General features: G+C 44.7%; 1 protein-coding gene across 1 annotated transcript in view; it reads left to right on the plus strand.

Annotated features, from left to right (window-relative positions):
• Positions 1-22,770, plus strand: part of C2CD5 (C2 calcium dependent domain containing 5) — a 103,756-nt gene that overhangs the window by 32,994 nt on the left and 47,992 nt on the right. The window contains exons 9-11 of the mRNA XM_048501490.1: positions 8,420-8,505; positions 9,342-9,393; positions 17,453-17,518. Coding sequence (XP_048357447.1) covers positions 8,420-8,505; positions 9,342-9,393; positions 17,453-17,518 — 204 coding nt within the window. The remainder of the gene's footprint in view (positions 1-8,419; positions 8,506-9,341; positions 9,394-17,452; positions 17,519-22,770) is intronic.

Consider the following 22,770-nt stretch of genomic DNA (forward strand, 5'->3'; position numbering starts at 1 on the left):
CCACCCCTCTGAAAAACCAAATCTATTCCTTTTCACCTTCCAAGTCCTACAGTCGACAGTCCTCTTCTTCTGACACAGATTTGAGTTTGACACCCAAAACGGGTAAGGCGCTTCCAAACCCACTTTATTTTGGTTTGTTGATTTGTTTCCTTTTCATTTGTGTTTCCGTTTCTACTTTGGCTTTTCGCTCCCGTCACTCTTTTTGTTTTTGTTTTGGCATGTAAATTAAAGACACCACTGGAAACGGGATTTCTGATGGTAAAAACAAGAGCTTGAAAGCATCTATTTGCATAACTTTGATTTTGTGTACAGACAGTTTCTGTAAACTGACAACCTAACACACCAGGACATAGCCCCTTGGAATTGTCTTTTAATTTCCTCCACGTCATATTGCAAATTATGGGGATAATGTCGCCATAATATGTTGGGGAAATAGTTTTGCATGCCTCTTCTAACAGCTAACCTACTGACCTCTAAAAATGTTGCCCTGTACCTGTATTTCTTGGTGACTGATTATCTGTTTGCAAAGCTAAGAATTTTGGAAGGATGGCTGAAGGTATGCTTGCTGTGTGCTGTTGCCAAGGTTTGCATAAGTAGCATAAAACAGCCTCGCTTTTCCGTGGTGTTCAGTTCTTATTGACTTGTTCAACTTTTTAAAATGTCTAACTTGTTTAATTTGCAATTTGAGTGTTTGCCTTTTTTGCTGAAACGTGCTTAACATATGACGACATGCTTAAGATTTGAAAACTTGCATATATATGGAGTAAATGCGTGCCTTATTGGAACAGCAAAACACCATCTTTTCTTTTCATGCTTCTCTTCTGTTTTTATTCTTTCTGCAAATTCAGTTGTTCTCAAACTGGGGTGAGCCCCTCATGACGGGGGGGGCACTTGAGGGAGGGTTGTATGTATGCAGATTTGAGCAAGGACCGAATCTTAGGGCAGGTGACACTTTTCTCCCTTTCTGGGCAAGTTTCAGATAACAGAGGAGCCCTAGTTATTGCTATTGGATTCATGGGGATTTCTGTATCCTAGTATGTTTTGATAAGAAGAGGGCTCTGTAAAAATCAGCTGTTTTAAGATGGTTTCATGTGTGGTGTGTGTGTTTCCAGAGTGGGTTCACGTTAGGTCTCGATGCTTGAATCAATAAACAGGCTCTCGATTGTTGATCAGTAGCGTTTATTGGAAAGGTAACAAAGCATGCAGCTTGCAAGAAGCCAGTTCTGATGAACCTGGCTTTTGCCCCCTTCTTTATTCAGAAAATCCTCCCACCCGTTTCCCAAAGAATGCGAACAAGAGTTATTTCGGCGCTGCGGCACCCCAAGGTTAGCAACAGATAGAAGTGGTTAGCAACAGATAGTCAATGGAGGAGGAAGTCAATGGAGTCAATGGAGAAGGTGTCAGGGATAATCCTCGTTATCTACAAGGCATGTGAGAGGGAGAGGAAAGATCAAGGAAAGAATGCCCCTTTACAGCATGGTAACATATAGCAGGCTGAATTCATACATTTTGTAGCAGTTGCATTAACAGGAATGTATTTCAGTCACCCAGACTGAAGCTGCATTGGTTTAGGAATGCAGTTATGCACCTCAGTCATAGCGGCAGGCAGCATTCACACCATTTCGGGCAAGAATTTCCTCAGGAAAAGAAGATTGGGTGGGTGGGAGTTCCGTAAGCTTTAAAATTTGTAAAGTTTGAGAAGCACTGTGCAGATTGCATGGCTGTGCCCACGGGTCTTCACGTAATGTGCATTTGCTGTTTTGTTCCTTTTTATTCTACAAGAGTCTAAAATGCTGCATGATCCCAAAGAACTGTAGCTGTGGCCAAGTAGTAACGTGTTCAGTTTCTCCTCCCACCCCCCGGTCTTTTGTTTACTGTTCTTAGTGAGGCCCCTTCCGCACATGCAGAATAATTCACTTTCAATCCACTTTGCAGCTGTGCGGAAGAGCAAAATCCACTTGCAAACAGTTGTGAAAGTGGATTGAAAGTGCATTATTCTGCACGTGCGGAAGGGGCCTAAGTTAACTAGTTAGGGAAAGTATTTTCACCATCTGCCCTTTTTCCCCCTAGAGGCTATGTTTGCTTGAAACGGTATTTCTTTATCTTGCATTAATTGTTTTGCCAGGTAAAGGGATCTCTGCGCTTTCATCCATTCATATAAGACAGCATTTAAGATCTTGTTTCCATTAAAAAAATGTATCCTTGACTTATGGATATAGAAAAGTAGGAAATAAGTTGTAAAAAGCCTTTTCTTTTTGAAAGCGTATGTGAAGGGCACACGGTAATTTATGGCAATTGTGCATTATTACTTTATACACAAAAGGGAACGTGATCTGAACTCCACGGCTACAATCCTGCACATTTTCTGCCTGTTGTATGTTCCACTGAAATCAGTCGGATTAAAAAATTCTACTTGTGGCACAAATTTAAGCCCACGGGCAGGTTCCAAAAACCATACAAATGAGACCAATCAGCTTGGGGGAGCTCACCCCCTTTCAAACATTTGACCCTCATGTGCCACAAAAAACTGCTTTCGAAGCAAGAGGAATGTCATCAGTTCCTTTTGCTGAGGTTTGAATTGAAAAAAACAGAAACAAGATCCTACTGAACAAGCGCAAGATTGATCCTATGTTAATCAAAATCCGTTCCCTTGCAAAATAGAACCTAGGGATGAGGAGGCAGATGCGCGGTCCTTCTAAATTCATCTCCAGTGACAAAGGCGGTCAAAATAATTCTGAGATTTGCTGTCAACAGAGCGCGGTTGGGCGATGAGAAGTTTAGCATTCAAAGATCAGCACAGGATCCCACGAAAGCGCTCGGCAGATTCAAGCTCTGTGTCCGAAGTGGCGTGTTGTACCTTTTGGGGCAGACTGACCAAATAACCAAACTAATAAAAAGCGTTTCAAGTTGTTTTTCTAGCGGATAATTTGGGGGATCACACAAATATATATGTGGAGGAAATTGAGAAGATGGGAATCCATCCCTTTTAAAAAAAAATGGAGTGTTAAATCCCTTCAGTCTCCTTAAACTCTGTCCCGTTGGGGGAACATTGGAGCAACAATTGCTTGGATAATTTTTTGAAATTAAAACTCCAGACTCTCAAAATGGTCTGAGTAAAGTATCTGCTCTGAAAGTGTTGCTGGAAAAGAAAATTGAGATCCCTGGGGAAGTTGCCTGTAAGTATATTCAAGGCCCCGTGAATGTGTTATTTTTCCATTCTATTTTTTTAAAGGAACCGTGTTAAGTGACAGGTTTCATAATCCGCTCCCTTCCACTGCAGTCCTGTAACATCTTCTCATTTGCTTTATGTCAGTAATCGCTCATTCCTGTACTGCTAGGCTGCCGGTTGAGTTTTTTTCCCCTCCTGAGAGAAGGATTTTGCTTGATTCATCTGACTTTTCTCTTTTGAGTTGTTGTTTCTTTCATCACCTTCTGAAGTCTTCACCTTTTCTCTGCTGTTTCCTTCCGCAGCCCTTTCCCCGCCTAGGATTTTCGTGCTCCCCTGCTCCCCCGCCCTCTCTCTTAAGCAGCCCCACCTCCTTCACTCGGGCTCCGGCCCTAGCCTTCTTCACTCTAGCCATGCCAGCCCAGTTCTGAGGAAAAGCCTTTCTTTCACTGAAGAGCTCCTTCTGACTGCCTCTGGTAGGATGAACCTCAACTAGCCGTTATGTTGCTCTATATTAGTAGTCTCGGCAGTGGCACTCAGCACAGCCGAAGAGCTTTCTGTGGTTTCCCCGCCACTTTTTTCCGCTCCCCAAACTGCTGGCTACATGACGATGGCAAAGTTTGGTTGCAAAACTAGGGTTGCCAACCTCCAAAGGGGGCCTAAAAATCTAGGATTACAACTGGTCTCCAATGGACAGAGATCAGTTCCCATGTAGGAAAATGGCTGCTTTGGAAGGCGGATCTGATAGCATTATCTACGCTGGCGGAGAATAGGAGAAGGGTTGCCAGATCTAGGTTGGAAATCTCCTGGAGGTTTGGGGGTGGAGCTGTGGGAAGATAGTGACTTCAGCAGGCGCAATGCCATAGAGACTGTTGAGAAAACTCAGCAATGAAGGAATAAGAGGGAAAGTCCTCCTTTGGATTAAAAACTGGTTGAGGAACAGGAAACAAAGGGTGGGTATAAATGGGAAGTTCTCACAATGGAGAGATGTAGGGAGTGGTGTCCCCCGAGGATCCGTTTTGGGACCAGTGCTCTTTAACTTATTCATAAATAAGCAGCAGAAGGCCATTGCTTTCACATCCTGCACGTGAGCTCCCAAAGGCACCTGGGGGGCCACTGCGAGTAGCAGAGTCCTGGACTAGATGGACTTTGGTCTCATCCAGCAGGCTAGTTCTTATGTTATTATGTTCTTAGAGCAGGGCTGTCCAACTCTGGCGCTGCAGATGATCATGGACTACTATTCCCATCAGCCCCCGCCAACATTATGTTGACAGGAGCTGATGGGAATTGTAGTCCATGAACATCTGCAGGGCCAGAGTTGGACACCCCTTCCATAGAATCTGTGCGGCAGCCGTTTTCTCCAGGGAAATTGATCTCTGTAGCCTGGAGATGAGCTGTCATTCTGGAGGATCCCCAGGTCTTACCTGGAGTCCGAAATCCCTACATTACGCCCCGCCCTCCCCAAGCTGCAACCCCGAATCTCCCAAGAATTTCCAAACCTGGATGAACCAGCTCTTTCAATTCACCTCAAACGTTTTTAAAGGGGAAAACAGTTTCGTTAATATTTAAGGGGAAATCTCATTTGTTTGTTTGTTTGTTTACAATTCTGATTGCCCCCCCTTTCTCCAAAATTTTTACTGTGTCAGTAATTGGACTTTTGTTTTTAATTGTTACCTCTTCTCTTTTCACTTGTAAACGTTCCCCTGTTTCATTCGGAACAAACGCTTCTTCCTCCATTTGTGTCATTCTGTTGAACTCATGTTGCCATCAGCCATATTAGTTAGCTGTGTCGTATCTGCAATTTAAAAACACCTCTGTGATTTTATTTTCAAACTTCTTTTCTCCTCCCCCCCCCCCTCAAATCGCTAAGTTGCCTTGCACACCTTGTTACTGTTTGCTTTGTACCGATTAGTGCTTTGGTTGGTCTGTTGTTTGAAATTATTATTTTGGGGGAATACACTTCGCCTCCGCTAACGCCATCCATTTTGTTCCCCCCCTCGCCTCATTTTAGTATTGTATAGCCTCTTGGAAGTTAGGTTTAATTTCAAGCCCGATTTGATCATTTTAACAATGCAGAATGGGGACTATACAGATGCTAATATTTTGTTTCCTTATCCAAAAGCAGCTAAAAATATTTCCTTAAGTAAGATTTTAGTCATTGTTTGGCATTCCTAATACATCTGGGAATTAATGTGGTATAGATTTGGACCGTTGATGTTCACAGCCTTATTAAGATTGTGGATACTGTTTGAAATGTCAAAAAAGGACAGTGGGCAAACCAAAAATGACTTTTGCGGGGGTGAACTGTTGAGTGGTACTGTAAGGAGGTTCTCGGGCATCTGTTTTGCTACAGTAAAACAGATGCCCGAGGACCTCCTTACAGAACTCCTCAACAGCCCACCCCCACAAAAGCCATTTTTGGTTGTGCCCACTTCCAAATGGATGCTCCCTGCATATGTGAAGGGTGGTGCCCACAGGGTTGTCGGGAAGCCCCTACTGCACTGAGAAGACACAGGGATGCCAGGCCTGGCTCTTTGCTTCGAGGAAGAGATGTTGTTTGGTTTCAGCTTCCAAAGGAAGAGGAGATTGTGTTCGCCGATGCCCACAGGACGAGGATTCTGAGCCTGGAGACTTAAGAAAGTTTGTGTCCGTGGCCGGTCCAAGAGCTCAGAGCTCTGTCACGCCTGCTTGGGATGGCCCAAGTGCTTTCCTAGTCGGTCAACTGAGAGGGAGCATTCTGCAATTCCTTGGTCCCCCCCACTGCACCCCTAGTTCCATCAAGACCCTTTACATGTTACCACTGAGACCAGACGTCTGCAACATGGTACCAATGGTATAGTGGGTAAGAGTAGCGGACTCTCATCTGGAAAACCAGATTTGATTCCCCACTCCTACACACGAGTGACAAACTCTTACCTTGCGAACTGGATCTGTTTCCCGCTCCTGCACACAAAGCCTCATGAGTGACCTTGAGCTAGTCGCAGTTCTCTCAGAACTCTCAACCCCACCTACCTCACCAGGTATCTGTTGTGGGGCATTTGTAAGCCCCTTTGAGACTCCTTAAAGAGCAAAGTAGGTTATAAAAACAACTTTTCTTCCTTCCTGTTTCCCGCCAAGTGCTTTTAGAAAGTGGTTTGGGACAAGCGGAGCTTTCCCCTAGCAGGGCTCCTGATTGGGCGTGCAGATTAAAAGGCCTTGTGTTAAACAGAGCTTCTGCCTGAAACATTGAAGAATTACTATTCCAGTTTTACACAACCTCGATCCCTGACATTTTGTGACTGGCTCCTCCCACTCTGACGGCCATTTTGTGATGGTACCTGGCAGATTTCCAGTTTCCAGAATTCCAAAGATGCCCGCAGGCACAAAAAGGTTGCAGACCCCTGCCTCAAGAAAGTTAGCAAGCCCCTGGAGAGATGTTAGCAAGAGTCATGTTGAGAATCATTAGCTAATATGGATTGAGCCACTGACAAATCCATGATTCCGTGTGTGTTGTGAAGTGGCAAGCGGTAGCGTTTCCACCTGTGTTTCAGGTGTCTTGACAAAATCAGCACCTTCTAGAAATAGTAATTTATGGGGACGTATTCAATAGAGCTACCCGAATGTTTCAGAGTAGGTAAATTATTACATGTGTGGATCTTTTTTCATATTGCTTAGTTTTTTTTAAATAGACAGTTTCTTGGAATGCTTATTATTGTCTTTGTTAAATGCTTTGTTCTTCCTCAAGCACTCATGTGTTGATGCACGACACTCTCCTGCATCTTGTGGAAGAGAGAGGAGGTGTGATTTGACCTCCTCCACACTCCTCGCTGCAGCCCTCTAACCCAGGGATGTCCACCTTTGGTGCTTCAAATGTTTATGGACTACAATTCCCATCAGCCCCTGCCATGCCAACTGGCCACGCCAGAAGGGGCTGATGGGAATTGTAGTCTATGAACATCTGGAGCGCCAGAGTTGGACACCCCTGCTCTAAACAGTGTAAGTTTCGTGACCCCATGAATCTGGGCCAGGAGGTACTGTTCCGGGGGAGGGGAATACAGGAAAGATTTATGATCCTTGCTTGCAAGAATTTCTTATTCCCAGCCAGTGCCCTCATTAGCTTACAGTATGACGAGTACCTTTAATACGATGCATTTCATGAACATTTTACTGTAACTGGTGACATGAATGTGAAAGATAGAATCCTTCTTATGGAACCCTGGCAAAGGCATCATTGGTGACAGAACGACCAAATATCGACCAAATAGGAGCAGCAGTGGCGTAGTGGCTAAGAGCAGGTGCACGCTGATCTGGGGGAACAGGGTTTGATTCCCAGCTCTGCCGCCTGAGCTGTGGAGGCTTATCTGGGTAATTCAGATTAGCCTATGCACTCCCACACATGCCAGCTGGGTGACCTTGGGCTAGTCACAGCTTTCCGGAGCTCTCTCAGCCCCACCTACCTCACAGGGTGTTTGTTGTGAGGGGGGAAGGGCAAGGAGATTGTCAGCCCCTTTGAGTCTCCTGCAGGAGAGAAAGGGGGATATAAATCCAAACTCCGCCTCCTCTTCTTCTTCTTCCTCTTCTTCCTCTTCCTCCTCTTCCTCCTCTTCCTCCTCTTCCTCCTCCTCCTCCTCTTCTTCCTCCTCCTCCTCCTCCTCCTCCTCCCCTCCTCCTCCTCCTCCTCCTCTTCTTCTTCTTCTTCTTCTTCTTCTTCTTCTTCTTCTTCTTCTTCTTCTTCTTCTTCTTCTTCTTCTTCTTCTTCTTCTTCTTCTTCTTCTTCTTCTTCTTCTTCTTCTTCTTCTTCTTCTTCTTCTTCTTCTTCTTCTTCTTCTTCTTCTTCCAACCTTTATTCCTGTTCAAATCAAATTCCCTTTATCTGGTATGCATTTACTTTAGTGTCAGTTTTAGTGGACTCTACACTTTTGATTAAGTACATGGGGTTGGATCTAGCTTTTCCATTGGTGAAAAAGGGAGGAGGGACCCCCCAGAAAGGTTGTACTGACAGAGACTGTAGTAAAGAGGGCAACTCTACAGGATGAAAAAAGCTGGCTGGATCCAACCCATAGATTTTAAAACCAAACAACGGCGAAAGTATCATACTTTTCTTATAATGCATGACTTTTGTATTAAAGGCACATCAGCATCTAAAGTTAACTCTTTGTACTTGCAAATATGTTTGTTCATAGTCCCAACATCCTCCCCCCGCCCCCAAGAATCAGAGTGATGCATTATTTAACTCTTTCATTTGGCTGTTACTTATATGTGAATGTTCTTTAGGAATGGGCAGTGGGAGTGCTGGAAAAGAAGGGGGCCCCTTAAAAGCTCTGTTAAGACAACAGACTCAGTCGGCTCTGGAGCAAAGGGTAAGAAAAGCATGGAAAACCTACTCCTGTGTATGAGTGTCTAAAGCCAACTGTGGTAGAAACTTCTCTGTGTCAACTGTTGAATGTTTCTTTCTGCAAGCAACTGTTCTCGATCCTGCCTTCTGGCGGGTGTCATCTTCTTCCACACGAGAAAATTAAAGGCAGATCCAGTTTGAAATCATCTCTAGATTGTACAGACCTCTACCATGTCAATGTCTGTGTTGTTGTTTCCTCAGAACTTGATAACCCATGGTTGTTGTGGGTTTTCCGGGCTGTGTGGCCGTGGTCTGGTAGATCTTGTTCCTAACATTTCGCCTGCATCTGTGGCTGCCATCTTCAGAGGTGTATCCCAGAGACAAGCACCCTTCTCTCTGTGATATACCACTGAAGATGGCAGCCACAGATGCAGGCGAGACATTAGGAACAAGATCTGCCAGACCACGGCCACACAGCCCGGAAAACCCACAACAATCAGTTGAATCCGGCCGTGAAAGCCTTCGACAATACACTGATAACCCGTGTTTAATATCTCTTTTTGCTTAAGTACAATCTCGTGAACGCAGTGTTTAAGCTTAATTTCAAAAGCAGACCCCTCAACAAGTTGGGGAGCCTACTGGATCTGAGCCCAGTTTGAAACTCTCGATAAGTCACAGGTTTCTTCATTAATGATCAGTGTTAAAACCTGAATTTAGAGGACTGTGCTTGATGTGACATACTTGAAAATATATATACACGCTCTATTATAAATGTGGACTAATTCAAAATATGAATCACGACATTGAACCTGTTATAAGTGGATGATTCTCTTTTCATTTCTTGTGTTACCTGTTGCTAAGGGAGGATCGCCCCATAGGTTCTGTAGAAGGCGGGTATGTTCTAAGCCGTTGTGTGACATTACCTTCAAACCTTCTTTTTGTGTTTTATTTTGAGACCCTCTTTTCTAGCTTGGAATTTTTATTTTAAGAAATTTGGGGTTGTTTTGGTAACCTTTTCTTTGGGTCCCTTATTAAAAAAATCCTCCATATGCAAAATTTAAAATATATTTTTTTCTGAGACCATGTAGCAAACCCAAATCCTGCTCAACCAACGATCTGCATGACTGTGCATTTCACTTAACTTTTCATTTCATTCCAAACACATAGCTTTGTTTTCTGAAGTTTAATTTGAAAAGGAACTAACACACGCCCAAAGCTTTACATCACGCCCTTGTCTTAATAGTTTAAAATGTGTTGTGGGATTGATTTCTTGTCATTTCAAATGGATATGCTATGAAGCTTCTTGAATACTTGTTTTAAAAAGTTTCAAGGGAAAATCTTTTGTATGCATTTCATTGATCAAACAAAGGCATAAACAGTCTCTAGGAAATGTGGTAAATCTTTTGAGAGATGAGCTTATACAGCATATTTTCAAACACAAAAACAATCATATCAAACCTTTTTTGCTAATGTGTGTGTCTGATTGCTGTGTTTTACATATGGTATAAGAGACACCTGGCCTCATTCCGCACATGCAGAATAATGCACTTTCAAGCTGCTTTCAGTGCTCTTTGAAGCTGTGCAGAATAGCAAAATCCACTTGCAAACAGTTGTGAAAGTGGTTTGAAAAAGCATTATTTTGCGAGTGCGGAAGGGGCCCTGTTTTCTTCTCCCATGCCTGTTCAAGTCAAACCTATTCTTAGCTGGTCCATAGCATGTCAGACCAAAAGCAGCTGCTCCTTTGGTTTCCTCCACTGGTTTCCTTGGGTTTTGCAGAAACGTTTGACTGCATCCCTGGGTGGTACCAGTTCTGCAGACTACAATATAAGTAGGAGCGGCTAGGGCCAAGAGGCAAAAAGAACGTCTGTGGGGTGGGGAGGGCAGGGGCCCCTGCACTTTGATTTCTACTGTTATTTCTCCTGTGACAAGTTGTAGGGGGAACAGATTTCCCATGTTCTTGATTATAGAGACCTTTTTGTAAAATAAATGTTCTGAAATGTTAACCAGGGCAGTTTCGTGTATCTCCTTTTGAGGCTTCTTGAGAAATGTTTAAAAGTTTCAGTCGTTGAACAGTCCCCAGTACACACCCCACCCCACCCACCCCACCCCACCCCGATACTGTTTTCACATTTGTGGAATAATTTTGAGGCTCCTGAACTAATCTCATAAATTACCCAGAATGCAGGCCTTGTGGTCCTTGATTAGGAACATCTTTCATTTGTCTCACATATCACAGGAATCATCACAGGTGGTGACTGTTTATCTTTTTTCTCTCCGCACAATATAGGAAGCTTATGAAATAATGCATTGCTGCATGACTTCCATTCTTTCTTTTTGCATTTATGCACATGGAAGCCAACCTCCTTTCCCCCCATAAATGCGCTGTTTACTTCTACATGCATTATAAATATATAAATCGTCCTATTGGAACAGGAGCCAGTGAGAAGGTGCAGGTGAATTCTGTTACCTGGATCCTTTGTATCTCTAGAACAGTGGTGGCGAATCTTTGGCACCCCAGATGTTATGGACTACAATTCCCATCAGCCTCAGGGGCTGATGGGAATTGTAGTCCGTAACATCTGGAGTGCCAAAGGTTCGCCACCACGGCTCTAGAGTCTGTTACTGTCCCCCTTAAAACCTCAGGGAAGCCTTGTTCCTGATCAACCTGAGTGAAGTGTTTTAAAATGGTCGTTCTCCTTATACTGAACTGAGGGGCTACCTTTTGCCTGACCTCGGAACCAAGATGGACTCCCTCATTTTCATAGCAAATCGTCACAACCGGCTGAAGCTACAGGCTTCCCTCTTTCTTTCTGCATCCCTTTAAATTTAGTCCTTGGACTCCAAAAGGCTTCCTTGCTGTAGCTATGCTTCATATCTATTGGACAGTCACACTGTATTTTTGTGACCTTATAGTTCTCTCATCACAAGCTGCGTTCCCCTTCTTTTGCCCTCTGGGTCTGAGGAGCTGAAGTGCACAAATGACATCAACAGAGACAGTGAGACGAGAGAGCCTTTCTCTGTGTGGTAGTCAAATTGCTGCCTTGCAATCAACTACTGTTAAAGTGTTTAATGACCCTATTTAAATAGTTCCTATATTTCCAAACCCCATTTATTCCATTATTTGGAATAAATAAGCTCCGTACTCAATAAAATTGAAATTACTCATCTTTGATATAAGTGATGGAAGCTGAATTCATTATTGTTTTGAGCTCGTGGTTTAAGGGAAACAGAAGCTTAGTAGTATTTTAGATGCTTTGCATCTGTGGCTGGCATCTTCAGAGGATGCCAGCCACAGATGCAGGCGAAACGTCAGGAGAGAATGCTGCTAGAACGCTATTGCTGTTTCTCCGAAACCACCACAGCACCCCAGTGATCTTCCGCCGGAAAGCCTTCTTCGGCTAAATACATTGGAAATCATTATGTTTTGTGAACTGTCTTGAAGTCCACATATGGTGGAAAGCTATCTTTTAAAAATTATTATTTACCAGCTGTGTTATGGGTTTTGTGGGCTTTGCAGCCATGGTCTAGTCCTTTTAGCTTACTGCAACATATTGGCATGGATGGGGGCAAAACCTTAGGAACAAAAGCTACCAGACCGTGGCTGTACAACTTGGAAAACCCACAACAGCCAGTCGATTCTGGCTGTGAAAGCCTTCAGCAGTACATTATTACTTATTTTGCTTTCTCCTGGAAGTCTTGGTTCACGGAGCGACTTTGAGCCAGTCTCTCTTAGCCTAATTGTTAGGATAAAATGGAGGAAAGGAACCATTTCAGCACCACGCTGAGTTCCTGGGGTACAAATGCAGTCAATAAATCCAATAAATCATGAGTACCCGGTAAGCACTACCACGGTGGGCGCTTACAAAATGAATCTCTGGATGGGAGGCAAAGGATGCAGTAATTGCTAGTGGTTGTCCTGACAAGGTAGGCCCAAGTGAATTTACCTGGGCAGGTCTTTTTCACCAGCATTTGTAGACGTTCTTAATGAAACATCCCAGCCGAGTTTCAAGATTTGTGAAGCCTGTCTTAATCGCACACTTTGTCATTGCAGTATTGCACGCACGTGAAGCTCCGTCTGACGTGCGCGCACACATGCAATGCTGTCTCATACTGAATCAGACACCCCCCCCCCCCGTTAGTACTGTTTACTTAGGCTGGCAGTACCTCTCCATGGTCTTAGGTAGAGATCTTTCATATCAGATAGTTTGCTTGGAGATGATTGAGGCTGGGACCTTCTTTGTGCCAAGCAGAGTGTCAGATCTGGAAACTGAAATCAATCAGCAGACTCTGGATGCTGGATCAGAAGTCTTAATTGATAACAGCAAGTATCTGGCTTTCAGAAAGCCAGTTCTGCCAGACCACGAAAATTTATGGTGGGGACTTCCCCCAGAGTCCCCGCCATAAATCCCCCCTCCCTGTTTCCCATGGAATGTGAGAATAGCACAACGGAAAGAGAGATGTTTGGGAGTGGAACATCCCAGGGCCAGAACAGGCCACCTGCCTGTTCTCAGCCACCTGCCGCCCCCTCCCGCTGGGAAGGCGCCAGGGAAGGCACCTCCTAGTTAACAACAGTTCCAAGCATCAAAGGAAAATGAAAGGGAAGGAAAAGGTCCATTAACATATCAGAAGGTGAAGCCAGCTGCCCCCTCCCCTTGACCAGTTGAGAGTCCTCTCCCACCCAATCCTACCCCTTTGATGGCAGGGGAAAACACACCCCGACACACAGAGGCTCTGGACAATTGCCACAGCTCTCCCCACATCTATAAGGTGCGCCAGTTAAATGTGTGCCACCAGCGTGAAGGATCAGGATGCCCTTGTGCTGTGACATACCTGAAGTCACAAGAAAGCACGACATTGACCTTGTGTGAAGGATTAAATATTTTACATATCGCTTTTCTCCTTTTCCGGGGTGGGGGGGAGCCTTTTACCCCCTGTTTAAGCCACCTGTTAGTGAGCGAATGTCTCTAGAGTCTTGGGGATTCTGTTTCTGCAGAATCAGTGCAAGTCCCAGCACAGCTGTACCACAAGAACTGTATTACAAGAACCAAGTCCTCCGAAAGCCCACTTGGAATGAAGTTCTGGTTTTGCAGGGACTTGGTTTTAAGGGAAAGGGTATCAGAGCACAGCTTAAATATCAAAATAATAGTGAGCACCACCTGGAATGCTGTGTAGGTGAGGTAGAAATGCATAATTGAGGCTTAGTTCCAGGTAAACCTATTCTGATCAGGTTCTAAGTTGCTTGAGTCTCCACATTTTCAAAAAAAACATGGCTTCCCATGCACTTTATCAGTAAATTCCGTGGAGTTCAGTGGACGCTTCCCACTGTGATTTCAGGATTCCGTTACGTCAGCACGAACGGTCACTGTGTCCCTATTTAGGAGCCGCATTATGACGGGGAAAGTAGCTTTTTGACTGCTTTGGGAGGCCTGCTCGACCCTCGACGTGGCCCATGGATGGCATACATTTTGCTTGTACCATAAGCCTTAAGGGAGCATTTGGCTCGACTCCTCCTGCTTTGCTTGTGTTTGGAAAGATTACTGCATGTTTGCTGGTGATGAACAGATCAGGCACAAAGTCATTTGTGATTTCTTCTCGTTTTCTCAAACAGAAATTCTCTTTTACTTTGATGGACGCCCGGCTTCCTCCTCCATCGGGCGTATTGGTCAGCTCAGCCGGTGAAGCTCTTAGGATCGTGATTCATAATCCTGGTACGCTGCTGCCACCCTACATCGTGAGGATCCTTACTGCCACTTGAGTTTCTATGTCTATTATGTATTTTCAAGTAAGAGGTTGTGAAGTGTTTTATCAGTTGAATTGAGGGGAAACCCAATAGCGTTTTCAGTGAGCCCTTAAACTGTGTAATTCCACCCTGATTTCACTGGAGCCAAGGGCAAAAATGTAAGCTTGCTTGTTTTGCCTTCTGGCAAGATTCTGAAGTTTCAAGGCTTACTAATACTTAATCAAGAACTTTCAAATGCAGTCTTGTACAGTTTTACCCTCCAACTTCCCTTGAGTAATTACGCATTGGCTATTGGCAGATTCCTCCATAACCTAAAACAGATGGGAAAAGAATGTCTAATTCTCTGTTATTTTGACTCTGAATAGAGCAAAGTTTCCTAAAACAGCTTAGGATTATGCTAAAAAAATTTCTGGACAGCAGCAGAGCAACACTTGGGAGTGGGAAGTCCCCTTTTGGGGGAGATGGCTGCAGGAACAACTGAAATGACCATTATCCAAAGACCAGGACTGTATCATGGTGTTCTTCTTGGTAGCCTTGTTGCTGTCTTCTTGCCCCTACCAGTTTCTCATTCATCTTTATTTCTCCGTTTTCTTTCTCGGTTTTAGCTGTGGCAGGCAAGGGAGTAGCTAAGTCTAGGTGACGGCATCGTCATAGCTCTCGGAGAGAAGTGTTCCTTGGCTTACTGGACAGTTCATTCTGATGCAACTCTATGGAAGTGAATGATGGGGCACTGTTTCCATTCAGCAGTAGCCAGCAAGGATAGTAAAAGAGAGCACTGGATCTCTCCTGTGCTTTCCCAAAGCTTTAGACACTCTTGTCATGAGGAGCAGGAGAACAAATGAATTACTTGCTGCCCTGTTCATTCTTGCCTCCTCATGAAATATTCCACATTACTCTCAGTAGAAGTTCAGATATGCCCTTAGAGAGAGGTATAACCCTAATTTTCAGCTTATTTGGTCTGTTTCTGATGGAATCTTCCACTCAGGAATCTTGTTCCTGGTAGAATCTTCCACTCAGACCTTGGAACCAACTCAGAGGAACCTGGAGAAGGGGTTGGAGGAAGTAAAGGGCTAGCCCATTTATAGTTTACTCTCACAGTGAGAAGCAGAAAGAGCTCAGTACTTTCTAAGAACATAAGAAGAGCCCTGCTGGATCAGACTGGTGGACTATCTAGCATCCTGTCTCATCCAATGGCCAATCACCTCCTCTGGAGGGCCAATCACAAGGGTGAGGTTTTCTCCTGGTACTGGCATTCAGAAGTTGACTCCCTCTGAGTGTGGAAGTTCCATTGATCACCATGGCTAGCAGCCACTGAGCCACCTGTCCTCTGTGAATCTGTTTGACCTCCAGTAGTTGACAGCTGCAAGATGTCCACTGCTTTACCAGGAAAGTTCAGTTGGGAAAAATACTTATCTTGAAACTCTTTTCTTGATCCTTCCTGATTTCAGATTGCAAATGCCTTAGCAGACCAGGTGCTCAGCTGCAGCAGCAGCAGAAGGCCATTGCTTTCACCTCCTGCCTGTGAGCTCCCAAAGGCACCTGGAAGCACTGCGAAAAGCAGTGCCATCATGGACTCATTCGATCCTGCTAGGCCATAGTTCTTATGTTCTATGTTCTACATTGGGGAGGATAGATCATCTCCACCACTCTTTTCAGATAAAACAAAGATATCTGAAAACTGCCTCAACAGGTGCTGTCTCACTGCAAAACACTCTCCTTGTGGGAGGTGTTGAAAGATTTGGGTCAGTCTGTTATTTCCACAGGCTTTCCCCAAGCTTGCCATGATGACTGAGAGGGTTGAAGCAGCTTATGATCCTAAAAACCATTAAAATGCATCATAATAAATGTAAAAATGTTAAAAATGTGCATCAACAAAATAAGATATACCCAGCCGCTCCATTTATACCTGGTTCATAAGTTTAGATAGATCATTCTTGTTCTTGGAGCAGCAGTGGCGTAGGAGGTTAAGAGCTTGTGTATCTAATCTGGAGGAACTGGGTTTGATTCCCAGCTCTGCCGCCTGGGCTGTGGAGGCTTATCTGGGGAATTCAGATTAGCCTATGCACTCCCACACCTGCCAGCTGGGTGACCTTGGGCTAGTCACAGCTCGAAGCTCTCTCAGCCCCACTCCACCTCACAGGGTGTTTGTTGTGAGGGGGGAAGGGCAAGGCAGATTGTAAACCCTTTGTGTCTCCTGCAGGAGAGAAAGGGGATATAAATCCAGCTCCTCCCTCCTCCTCCTCCTCCTCCTCTTCTTCTTCTTCTTCTTCTTCTTCTTCCTCTTCTTCCTCTTCTTCCTCTCCTTCTCCTTCTCCTTCTCCTCCTCCTTCTCCTTCTCCTCCTTCTCCTCCTTCTTCTCTTCTGTCGCTTCTCATTGAAGTCCCTGGGTTTCTAGGCTGTTCCCAATTAGGCAGGAGGAGTCCCTTTGCATGGATAATTTCTAACTTCCTGTCTCTCACTTCCTGAGGAAGGGGACTGCCGACTTCCAGAATGTCCTCTAGCTTCTGTTCAGAATGGATATTTGCTTTTGCCCCCTCCAGCAAGAACATGCTACCCCTCCTCCCATGCCCCTGTACAGCAGTAGGGTTTGTATGTGGATGCTGATCATCTTCATTCAGGAGCTCAGGGTGCAGCTGCGCTTTTGGTCCTGATCCACTGACTGTGACCTGCACAGCTAATATGCCACCTATTCAGATCACTTTCCCATTCAGTGTAGGCCTCTTCCCCTCCCCTATTTGATGCTGAAAAACCTTGACCACAAAAAATTATAATACTCTGCTGCGTTGCAGTCAAAACAACATTCTTCTTTCATGAATCCTGCATTACAAGGAAAAAAAAATCCACTGTGTGGCACGAAAGACAGATGACGGCCCCACTGGAGGATTGTCAGATTTAGTTTCCTGCCGTGTCCAACTTCTTTTAACCGTGGAATGTTTTGATAAGGAAATGAAGGGGAAGGTGGGTGACAGATAATGTGTAAATGTGCATTATTAAAAAATGTTGTTCAAGTTCTTTTTCTAATTTGATGACTATAACTAGATTGATACAGCATGCTCCTTGCTTTCTTCCTTTTTTCCTATTTCAACCTCTTATTAACTTTGCTGTCTGTGTTTTTCCCGTTCCTGTGGAATGGTGTATTCAGTTGTGTTCTTGTTAGTAGTGTGTTTGTTTTGGCTTTCTTTCACTGTTCTGCTGCTTTAACTGATCTACTAATTTGCTGTTTTGAACTCAGCCTTTGTCGGAATTATGGGTAACACAAGATCATACAAACTGCTAGACTGGAATAGTTTCAATTCAGGTATTTTCTTAGTCATTCGGTACTACATGCGCTGACAGAAATTATGGCAGCTCAGTGAAGTCTTTTTAGAAATGCCGTAGCTCATGAAGGAGTTTAATCTTTTTTTCAAATTTATTGAATGATTTGATGGGAACTGTAGTCCATAACATCTGGAGGGGCACGAGTTTGACATCTGTGGTTTACAACATATTAATATAGCAAAATAAGACCCAATACAATATAAAACCACTTAAAATCAATAAATTAACAGATATAATACAACCAGTTAAAAAGATTGAATAACAAGATGGCAAGATGCACCATCACTGTTACCAGCCCTGCTCTTGTCCAAAGCTTGTTTGTTTGAAAACATATTGGAGAGGGGCTGCTTTTGAAAGCTGGCAATGCTATCCTAAGCAGAATTACACCCTTCCAAGCCTACTGATTTCAATGGGTTTTAAAATGGTGTAACTAAAAGATTTCTCTTCTATTTTCACCTCTTCTTGTTATGGAATCCTAGAGGTCTAGAGGTCCATGGAGGTCTTTTTAGACAAACCAGTGCAAGGTATCCTAGATCCAAAGCATCACAAATTGATGGCCTCTTCTGGAAGATATCCTTCAAGGGAGACTCTTCTCTCCTCCTGGCAATAGGTTTGATTGTCAAACAGCCCCATTCAAAGGGGGGGGTGTGTGTGTGTGTGGTGCCAGGCTGGTGGATTTGCCCGTTCCAGGGCACTTACCCTAGCAGAGGGGTGGATCTACCTTCGGGCACTTAGCACAGCCCTCCATGGTGGTGGAACACAGCACCGAACACTATGCCAGTGTCTCTACACCACTGCCACAAGCATAGCGGGGCTGGTCTGGGCGAGGGCTGATGCTAGTTGGTGTCTACCCATCCATTGCACCTGTTGCACAAAACAAAAAAGCCTCCCCACCACTGAGAAGCTCCCATGGGTTTCAGTAGACTTACAGCACCTTTTTAGGTGCCCTAAGTCTAAAGTCCCAGCTGCCAGCATAAGGTGGCAAATGGCCAGGAGGAAGCCAACTAACGTTGGCTCCTCCACTGACCTGCTCTCACCTCACTAGTGGTGGCAGGAGTGCTGGGACACTGGTACTGTGTCTGACATTGTATCCTAGCACCAGGGAGGGCCATGGCAGCTGCACACTGGCAAAATTGCTTTTCTGCCATGGTAACTGCGCCAGGGAGGGCAAATCCATTCATAAGACTGTGCGGCACTCCCACAAATGGATTCACTCTCCCCCATTCAAACGGGACTCTTAAGCCCATGAAGGCCAGTGGGGGCTTTCCTGCAGTGAGGAGACTTTGTTGTGTTCTTTGCTTCCCCACACCACCGGAAAGCCTCCTTGGGAACGACGGGGTGGCACAGGTGCAGCACTGTGTCTGGGTGCCCGATGCTTTAGATTGGGCTGTGAATACTTCCATTGTTAGCAAGCTTCTGCTAATTTTGATCCAAGCTTAAGGCTAGAAGTGAATGATTGATACCTGATGAAGTGCCTCAGGATAATCTGGAGATGACAAGTTACATGCTTTCTTTTGTTGGCTTGAACACTATATCGTTATCCTCCTTTCTAGGGATAGTGGGAAGTTCATGGAGTCAGTTTCATTGGGATGAGAAAGTATGTCCCTAGAAGTTAAAATGAGGCTATCTTACTTTGGTCACATTATGAGAAGGCATTGGAAGACACAGTTATGCTAGGATAAGCTGAAGGCAGCAGAAAAAGAGGAAGCCCAAGATGAGGTGGATTGACTTTATAAAGGAGGCCGTGGCCCTCAGTTTGCAAGACCTGAGCAAGGCTGTTAACAATAGGACCGTTTGGAGGACCCTGATTCATAAGGTCGCCTTCAATCGGAAGCAGTTTGATGGCACTTAACACACACAATAAACTTTATTTACAAATGCAGGAACAAGCAATTCTAGTCTCTCTCAACAGCAGTAATCTAGTTATACAATATAGGAGTTCAGTGGTCTGTTTTTCTCTGGCCAAATTCTGTAAATCTGACTCTGCAGTTTAAGCCTGCAGGATGCTGATGTACCATATAAAAACTGCTTTTACCACATCTTCAGAGGTGTATCACAGAGGGAAGTCTGTTACACACTTCCCTCTGTGATACACCTCTGAAGATGCCAGCCACAGATACAGGCGAAACGTTAGAAACAAAATCCACCAGAACACAACCTGAAAAGCCCACCACAACCAGTTGAATCCGGCCGTGAAAGCCTTCGACAATGCTTTTACCACAGTTTTACTTCAGTTTGATAATATCGTCCTTCAGCAGTTGGCAGTGTTTCTGTTCACCTGCCAGTGTTCTCTGATGCTACTGTTGTGAAATATTTCAGAATGGGAGAAGCCTTGTTAAGTCAAATTCATTTTTCTCATTTACAAAGATTTGTTGTATTTTTAAGTGTTTTCCTGTGTGATGGCACTTCCATATCTTTTCATGTGAAACTTGATTAGGGGTGACCCTTAGATATTATTCACAGGTTATAGTCTGATGCAACTTATTTCTATTATCCTTCTATGTTGCTTCTTGCCAGCCTAGTATTAATACTGGGCTGGGTCCAAAGTTCAGTTTCTTCTAATGGAAGATATTTCTGGCAGTGGAGTGGATCCTTCTTGATTCCCTCTCCCACTGCAGTTCATGGAGCTCCAGAAAAGTCCACTTCCGGGGGATAGGGACCCTCAGAAACAGAATGCAGGGGAAATAAAGGATCTGTGATAAGAGGAAGAAATCAGTGAAAATTGACCTTCTACACCCCCCCCCAATGAAAACAAACCTTAGATCCAGCCCATCATAGGCCCTTTCCGCATATGTGTGGAAACCCACCTCCACCATGGAATTAGGCTCGGGAACTGTTCCCCGACTTTCCCCTAGCCCAGGGGTAGGGAACCTGTGGCTCTCCAGATGTTCAGGAACTACAATTCCCATCAGCCCCTACCAGCATGTCCAATTGGCCATGCTGACAGAGGCTGATGGGAATTGTAGTTCCTGAACATCTGGAGAGCCGCAGGTTCCCTACCCCTGCACTAGCCAGTAAACCTTTGTCCTAATTTTCCTTCAGTGTATCCCCCCGAGATAAAACAGTCACCAGTGTGTTTTCAGCGTTATACTCGCATATTGTGAACTCAGAACAGACCACCCGGTCAGCCTGATTCATCCCCTCACGAAGAGAAAGCTTTTTCACTCAGAGAACGGCGCATTTCACTCCACTGCCATCTCTCAGCTTTCCCTGCCTCAGCCTGAGTTTCAGTCCTCACAGCTCTGACTGAAAACTTGGCTCTCTGGCTGCCAGCCGACCAGAAGCTGCTGGGACTACCCTGTTTCCCCGAATATAAGACATCCCCGGAAAATAAGACGTAGTAGAGGTTTTGCTGAAGTGTGAAATATAAGACATCCCCCAAAAGTAAGACGTAGCAAAGTTTTTGTTTGGAAGCGTGCCCGTCGAACAGAACACCAGAGCATGCAGCTGCGCAGCAGAAAAATAAGACATCCCCTGAAAATAAGACATAGTGCATCTTTGGGAGCAAAAATTAATATAAGACACTGTCTTATATTCGGGGAAACACGGTAACTCCTTGCTTGCAGGAGCCTTTGTTCTGGTTACACTTACTAAGGCCCCTTCCGCACATGCAGAATAACGCACTTTCAATCCACATTCACAATGGTTTGCAAGTGGATTCTGCTATTCCACACAGTAAAACCCAGCTGGCAAGTGGATTGAAAGTGCATTCTTCTGCATGTGCGGAAGGGGGCTCAGAGAAAAAAACAAACAAACCTGTGACTCTGAATAGCAAATAAAGCTTAAGGCAAGCACAGCAATCAAGAGGAATGCACATAGGACAGGCGTCACATTCTCCTGGCCTCCCCTGAACATGCACATGCGATGCGTGGTTTTGACAGTTGCTGGCCTATGGGGTGACATCACATCACAACGTTTATTAGGTAGGCTGTGTTCATGGAGTGGTTTGCCATTTGCCTCGCCCAACTGTCTAAATTTCCCCCCCAGTGGAGAATTTTAACCCCCTCAGAAGGATAGAAGGCTGAGTAACGTTTCCAATTTTTTAATTGTAAAAATGGAAAAGGGGGGCTGGGGTGGGGAATGGGAAAAAACCCTCCGCCCCCCAATGGTTCTGGGTTAGAAAATGTTGACAGAGAGAAATTTTTCTCTCTTTCTCACAATACTAGAACCAGGGGGCATTCATTGAAAATGCTGGGGGGAAGAATTAGGACTAATAAAAGGAAACACTTCTTCACGCAACGTGTGATTGGTGTTTGGAATATGCTGCCACAGGAGGTGGTGATGGCCACTCACCTGAATAGCTTTAAAAGGGGCTTGGACAGGTTTATGGAGGAGAAGTTGATCGATGGCTACCAATCTTGATCCTCTTTGATCTGAGATTGCAAATGCCTTAGCAGACCAGGTGCTCAGGAGAAGGCCGCAGAAGGCCATTGCTTTCACATCCTGCATGTGAGCTCCCAAAGGCACCTGGTGGGCCACTGCGAATAGCAGAGAGCTGGACTAGATGGACTCTGGTCTGATCCAGCTGGCTTGTTCTTATGTTCTTATGTTCTTACTGTTGACTTTACCTGTACCTCTGATATTGTGTTGACTAGCTTACTCCCAGCTGTGTAGAAATGCTACGAAAGCTTATATGCCAAAAATGTATATCATTATACTCTAAATCAGCTGCAGCTAGCAGGATCTGTAAACATGCCGTCAAGTTCAAGGGAAGAGACGTTCAGAGGTTGTTTGCCACTGCCTTCTTCTAATCTGGAGAACTGGGCTCAGCTCCCCACTCCTCCACATGAAGCCTGCTGGGCGACCCTGAACCAGCCACAGTTCTCTCAGAACTCTCTCAGCCCACACAGAGGCAGGCAATGGCAAACCACCACTGAACGTCCCTTGCCTTGAAAACCCTACAAGGCCATCATAAGTCAACTGTGACTTGACACACGCAAGAGATGAAAAGTTGAGAATCACTGGTCTGTACAACTGTTCATCAGGTTTCCCTAGATTCTTTTTCTTTACCTGTTCTCAGTTTTGTCACTATCTTAACCAGAATCAGAGCTGGACCAGCTCCTGTTGCTTATGACAGATCTACGTGTCTCCTAATCTGTCACAGAGAAGTAATGAGTTTACACAAGGTGTATGACTCACAGGTGCTTCTTTCTAAAAATGTCTTCATACCTCAAACTGCATCAGGAAAGAAAAACGCATTACTCCAGTTATATAGAAGAAGCTGCTGTATTT

Source organism: Sphaerodactylus townsendi, linkage group LG06 (genome assembly GCF_021028975.2).
Source record: "Sphaerodactylus townsendi isolate TG3544 linkage group LG06, MPM_Stown_v2.3, whole genome shotgun sequence".
Classification (NCBI taxonomy): domain Eukaryota; kingdom Metazoa; phylum Chordata; class Lepidosauria; order Squamata; family Sphaerodactylidae; genus Sphaerodactylus; species Sphaerodactylus townsendi.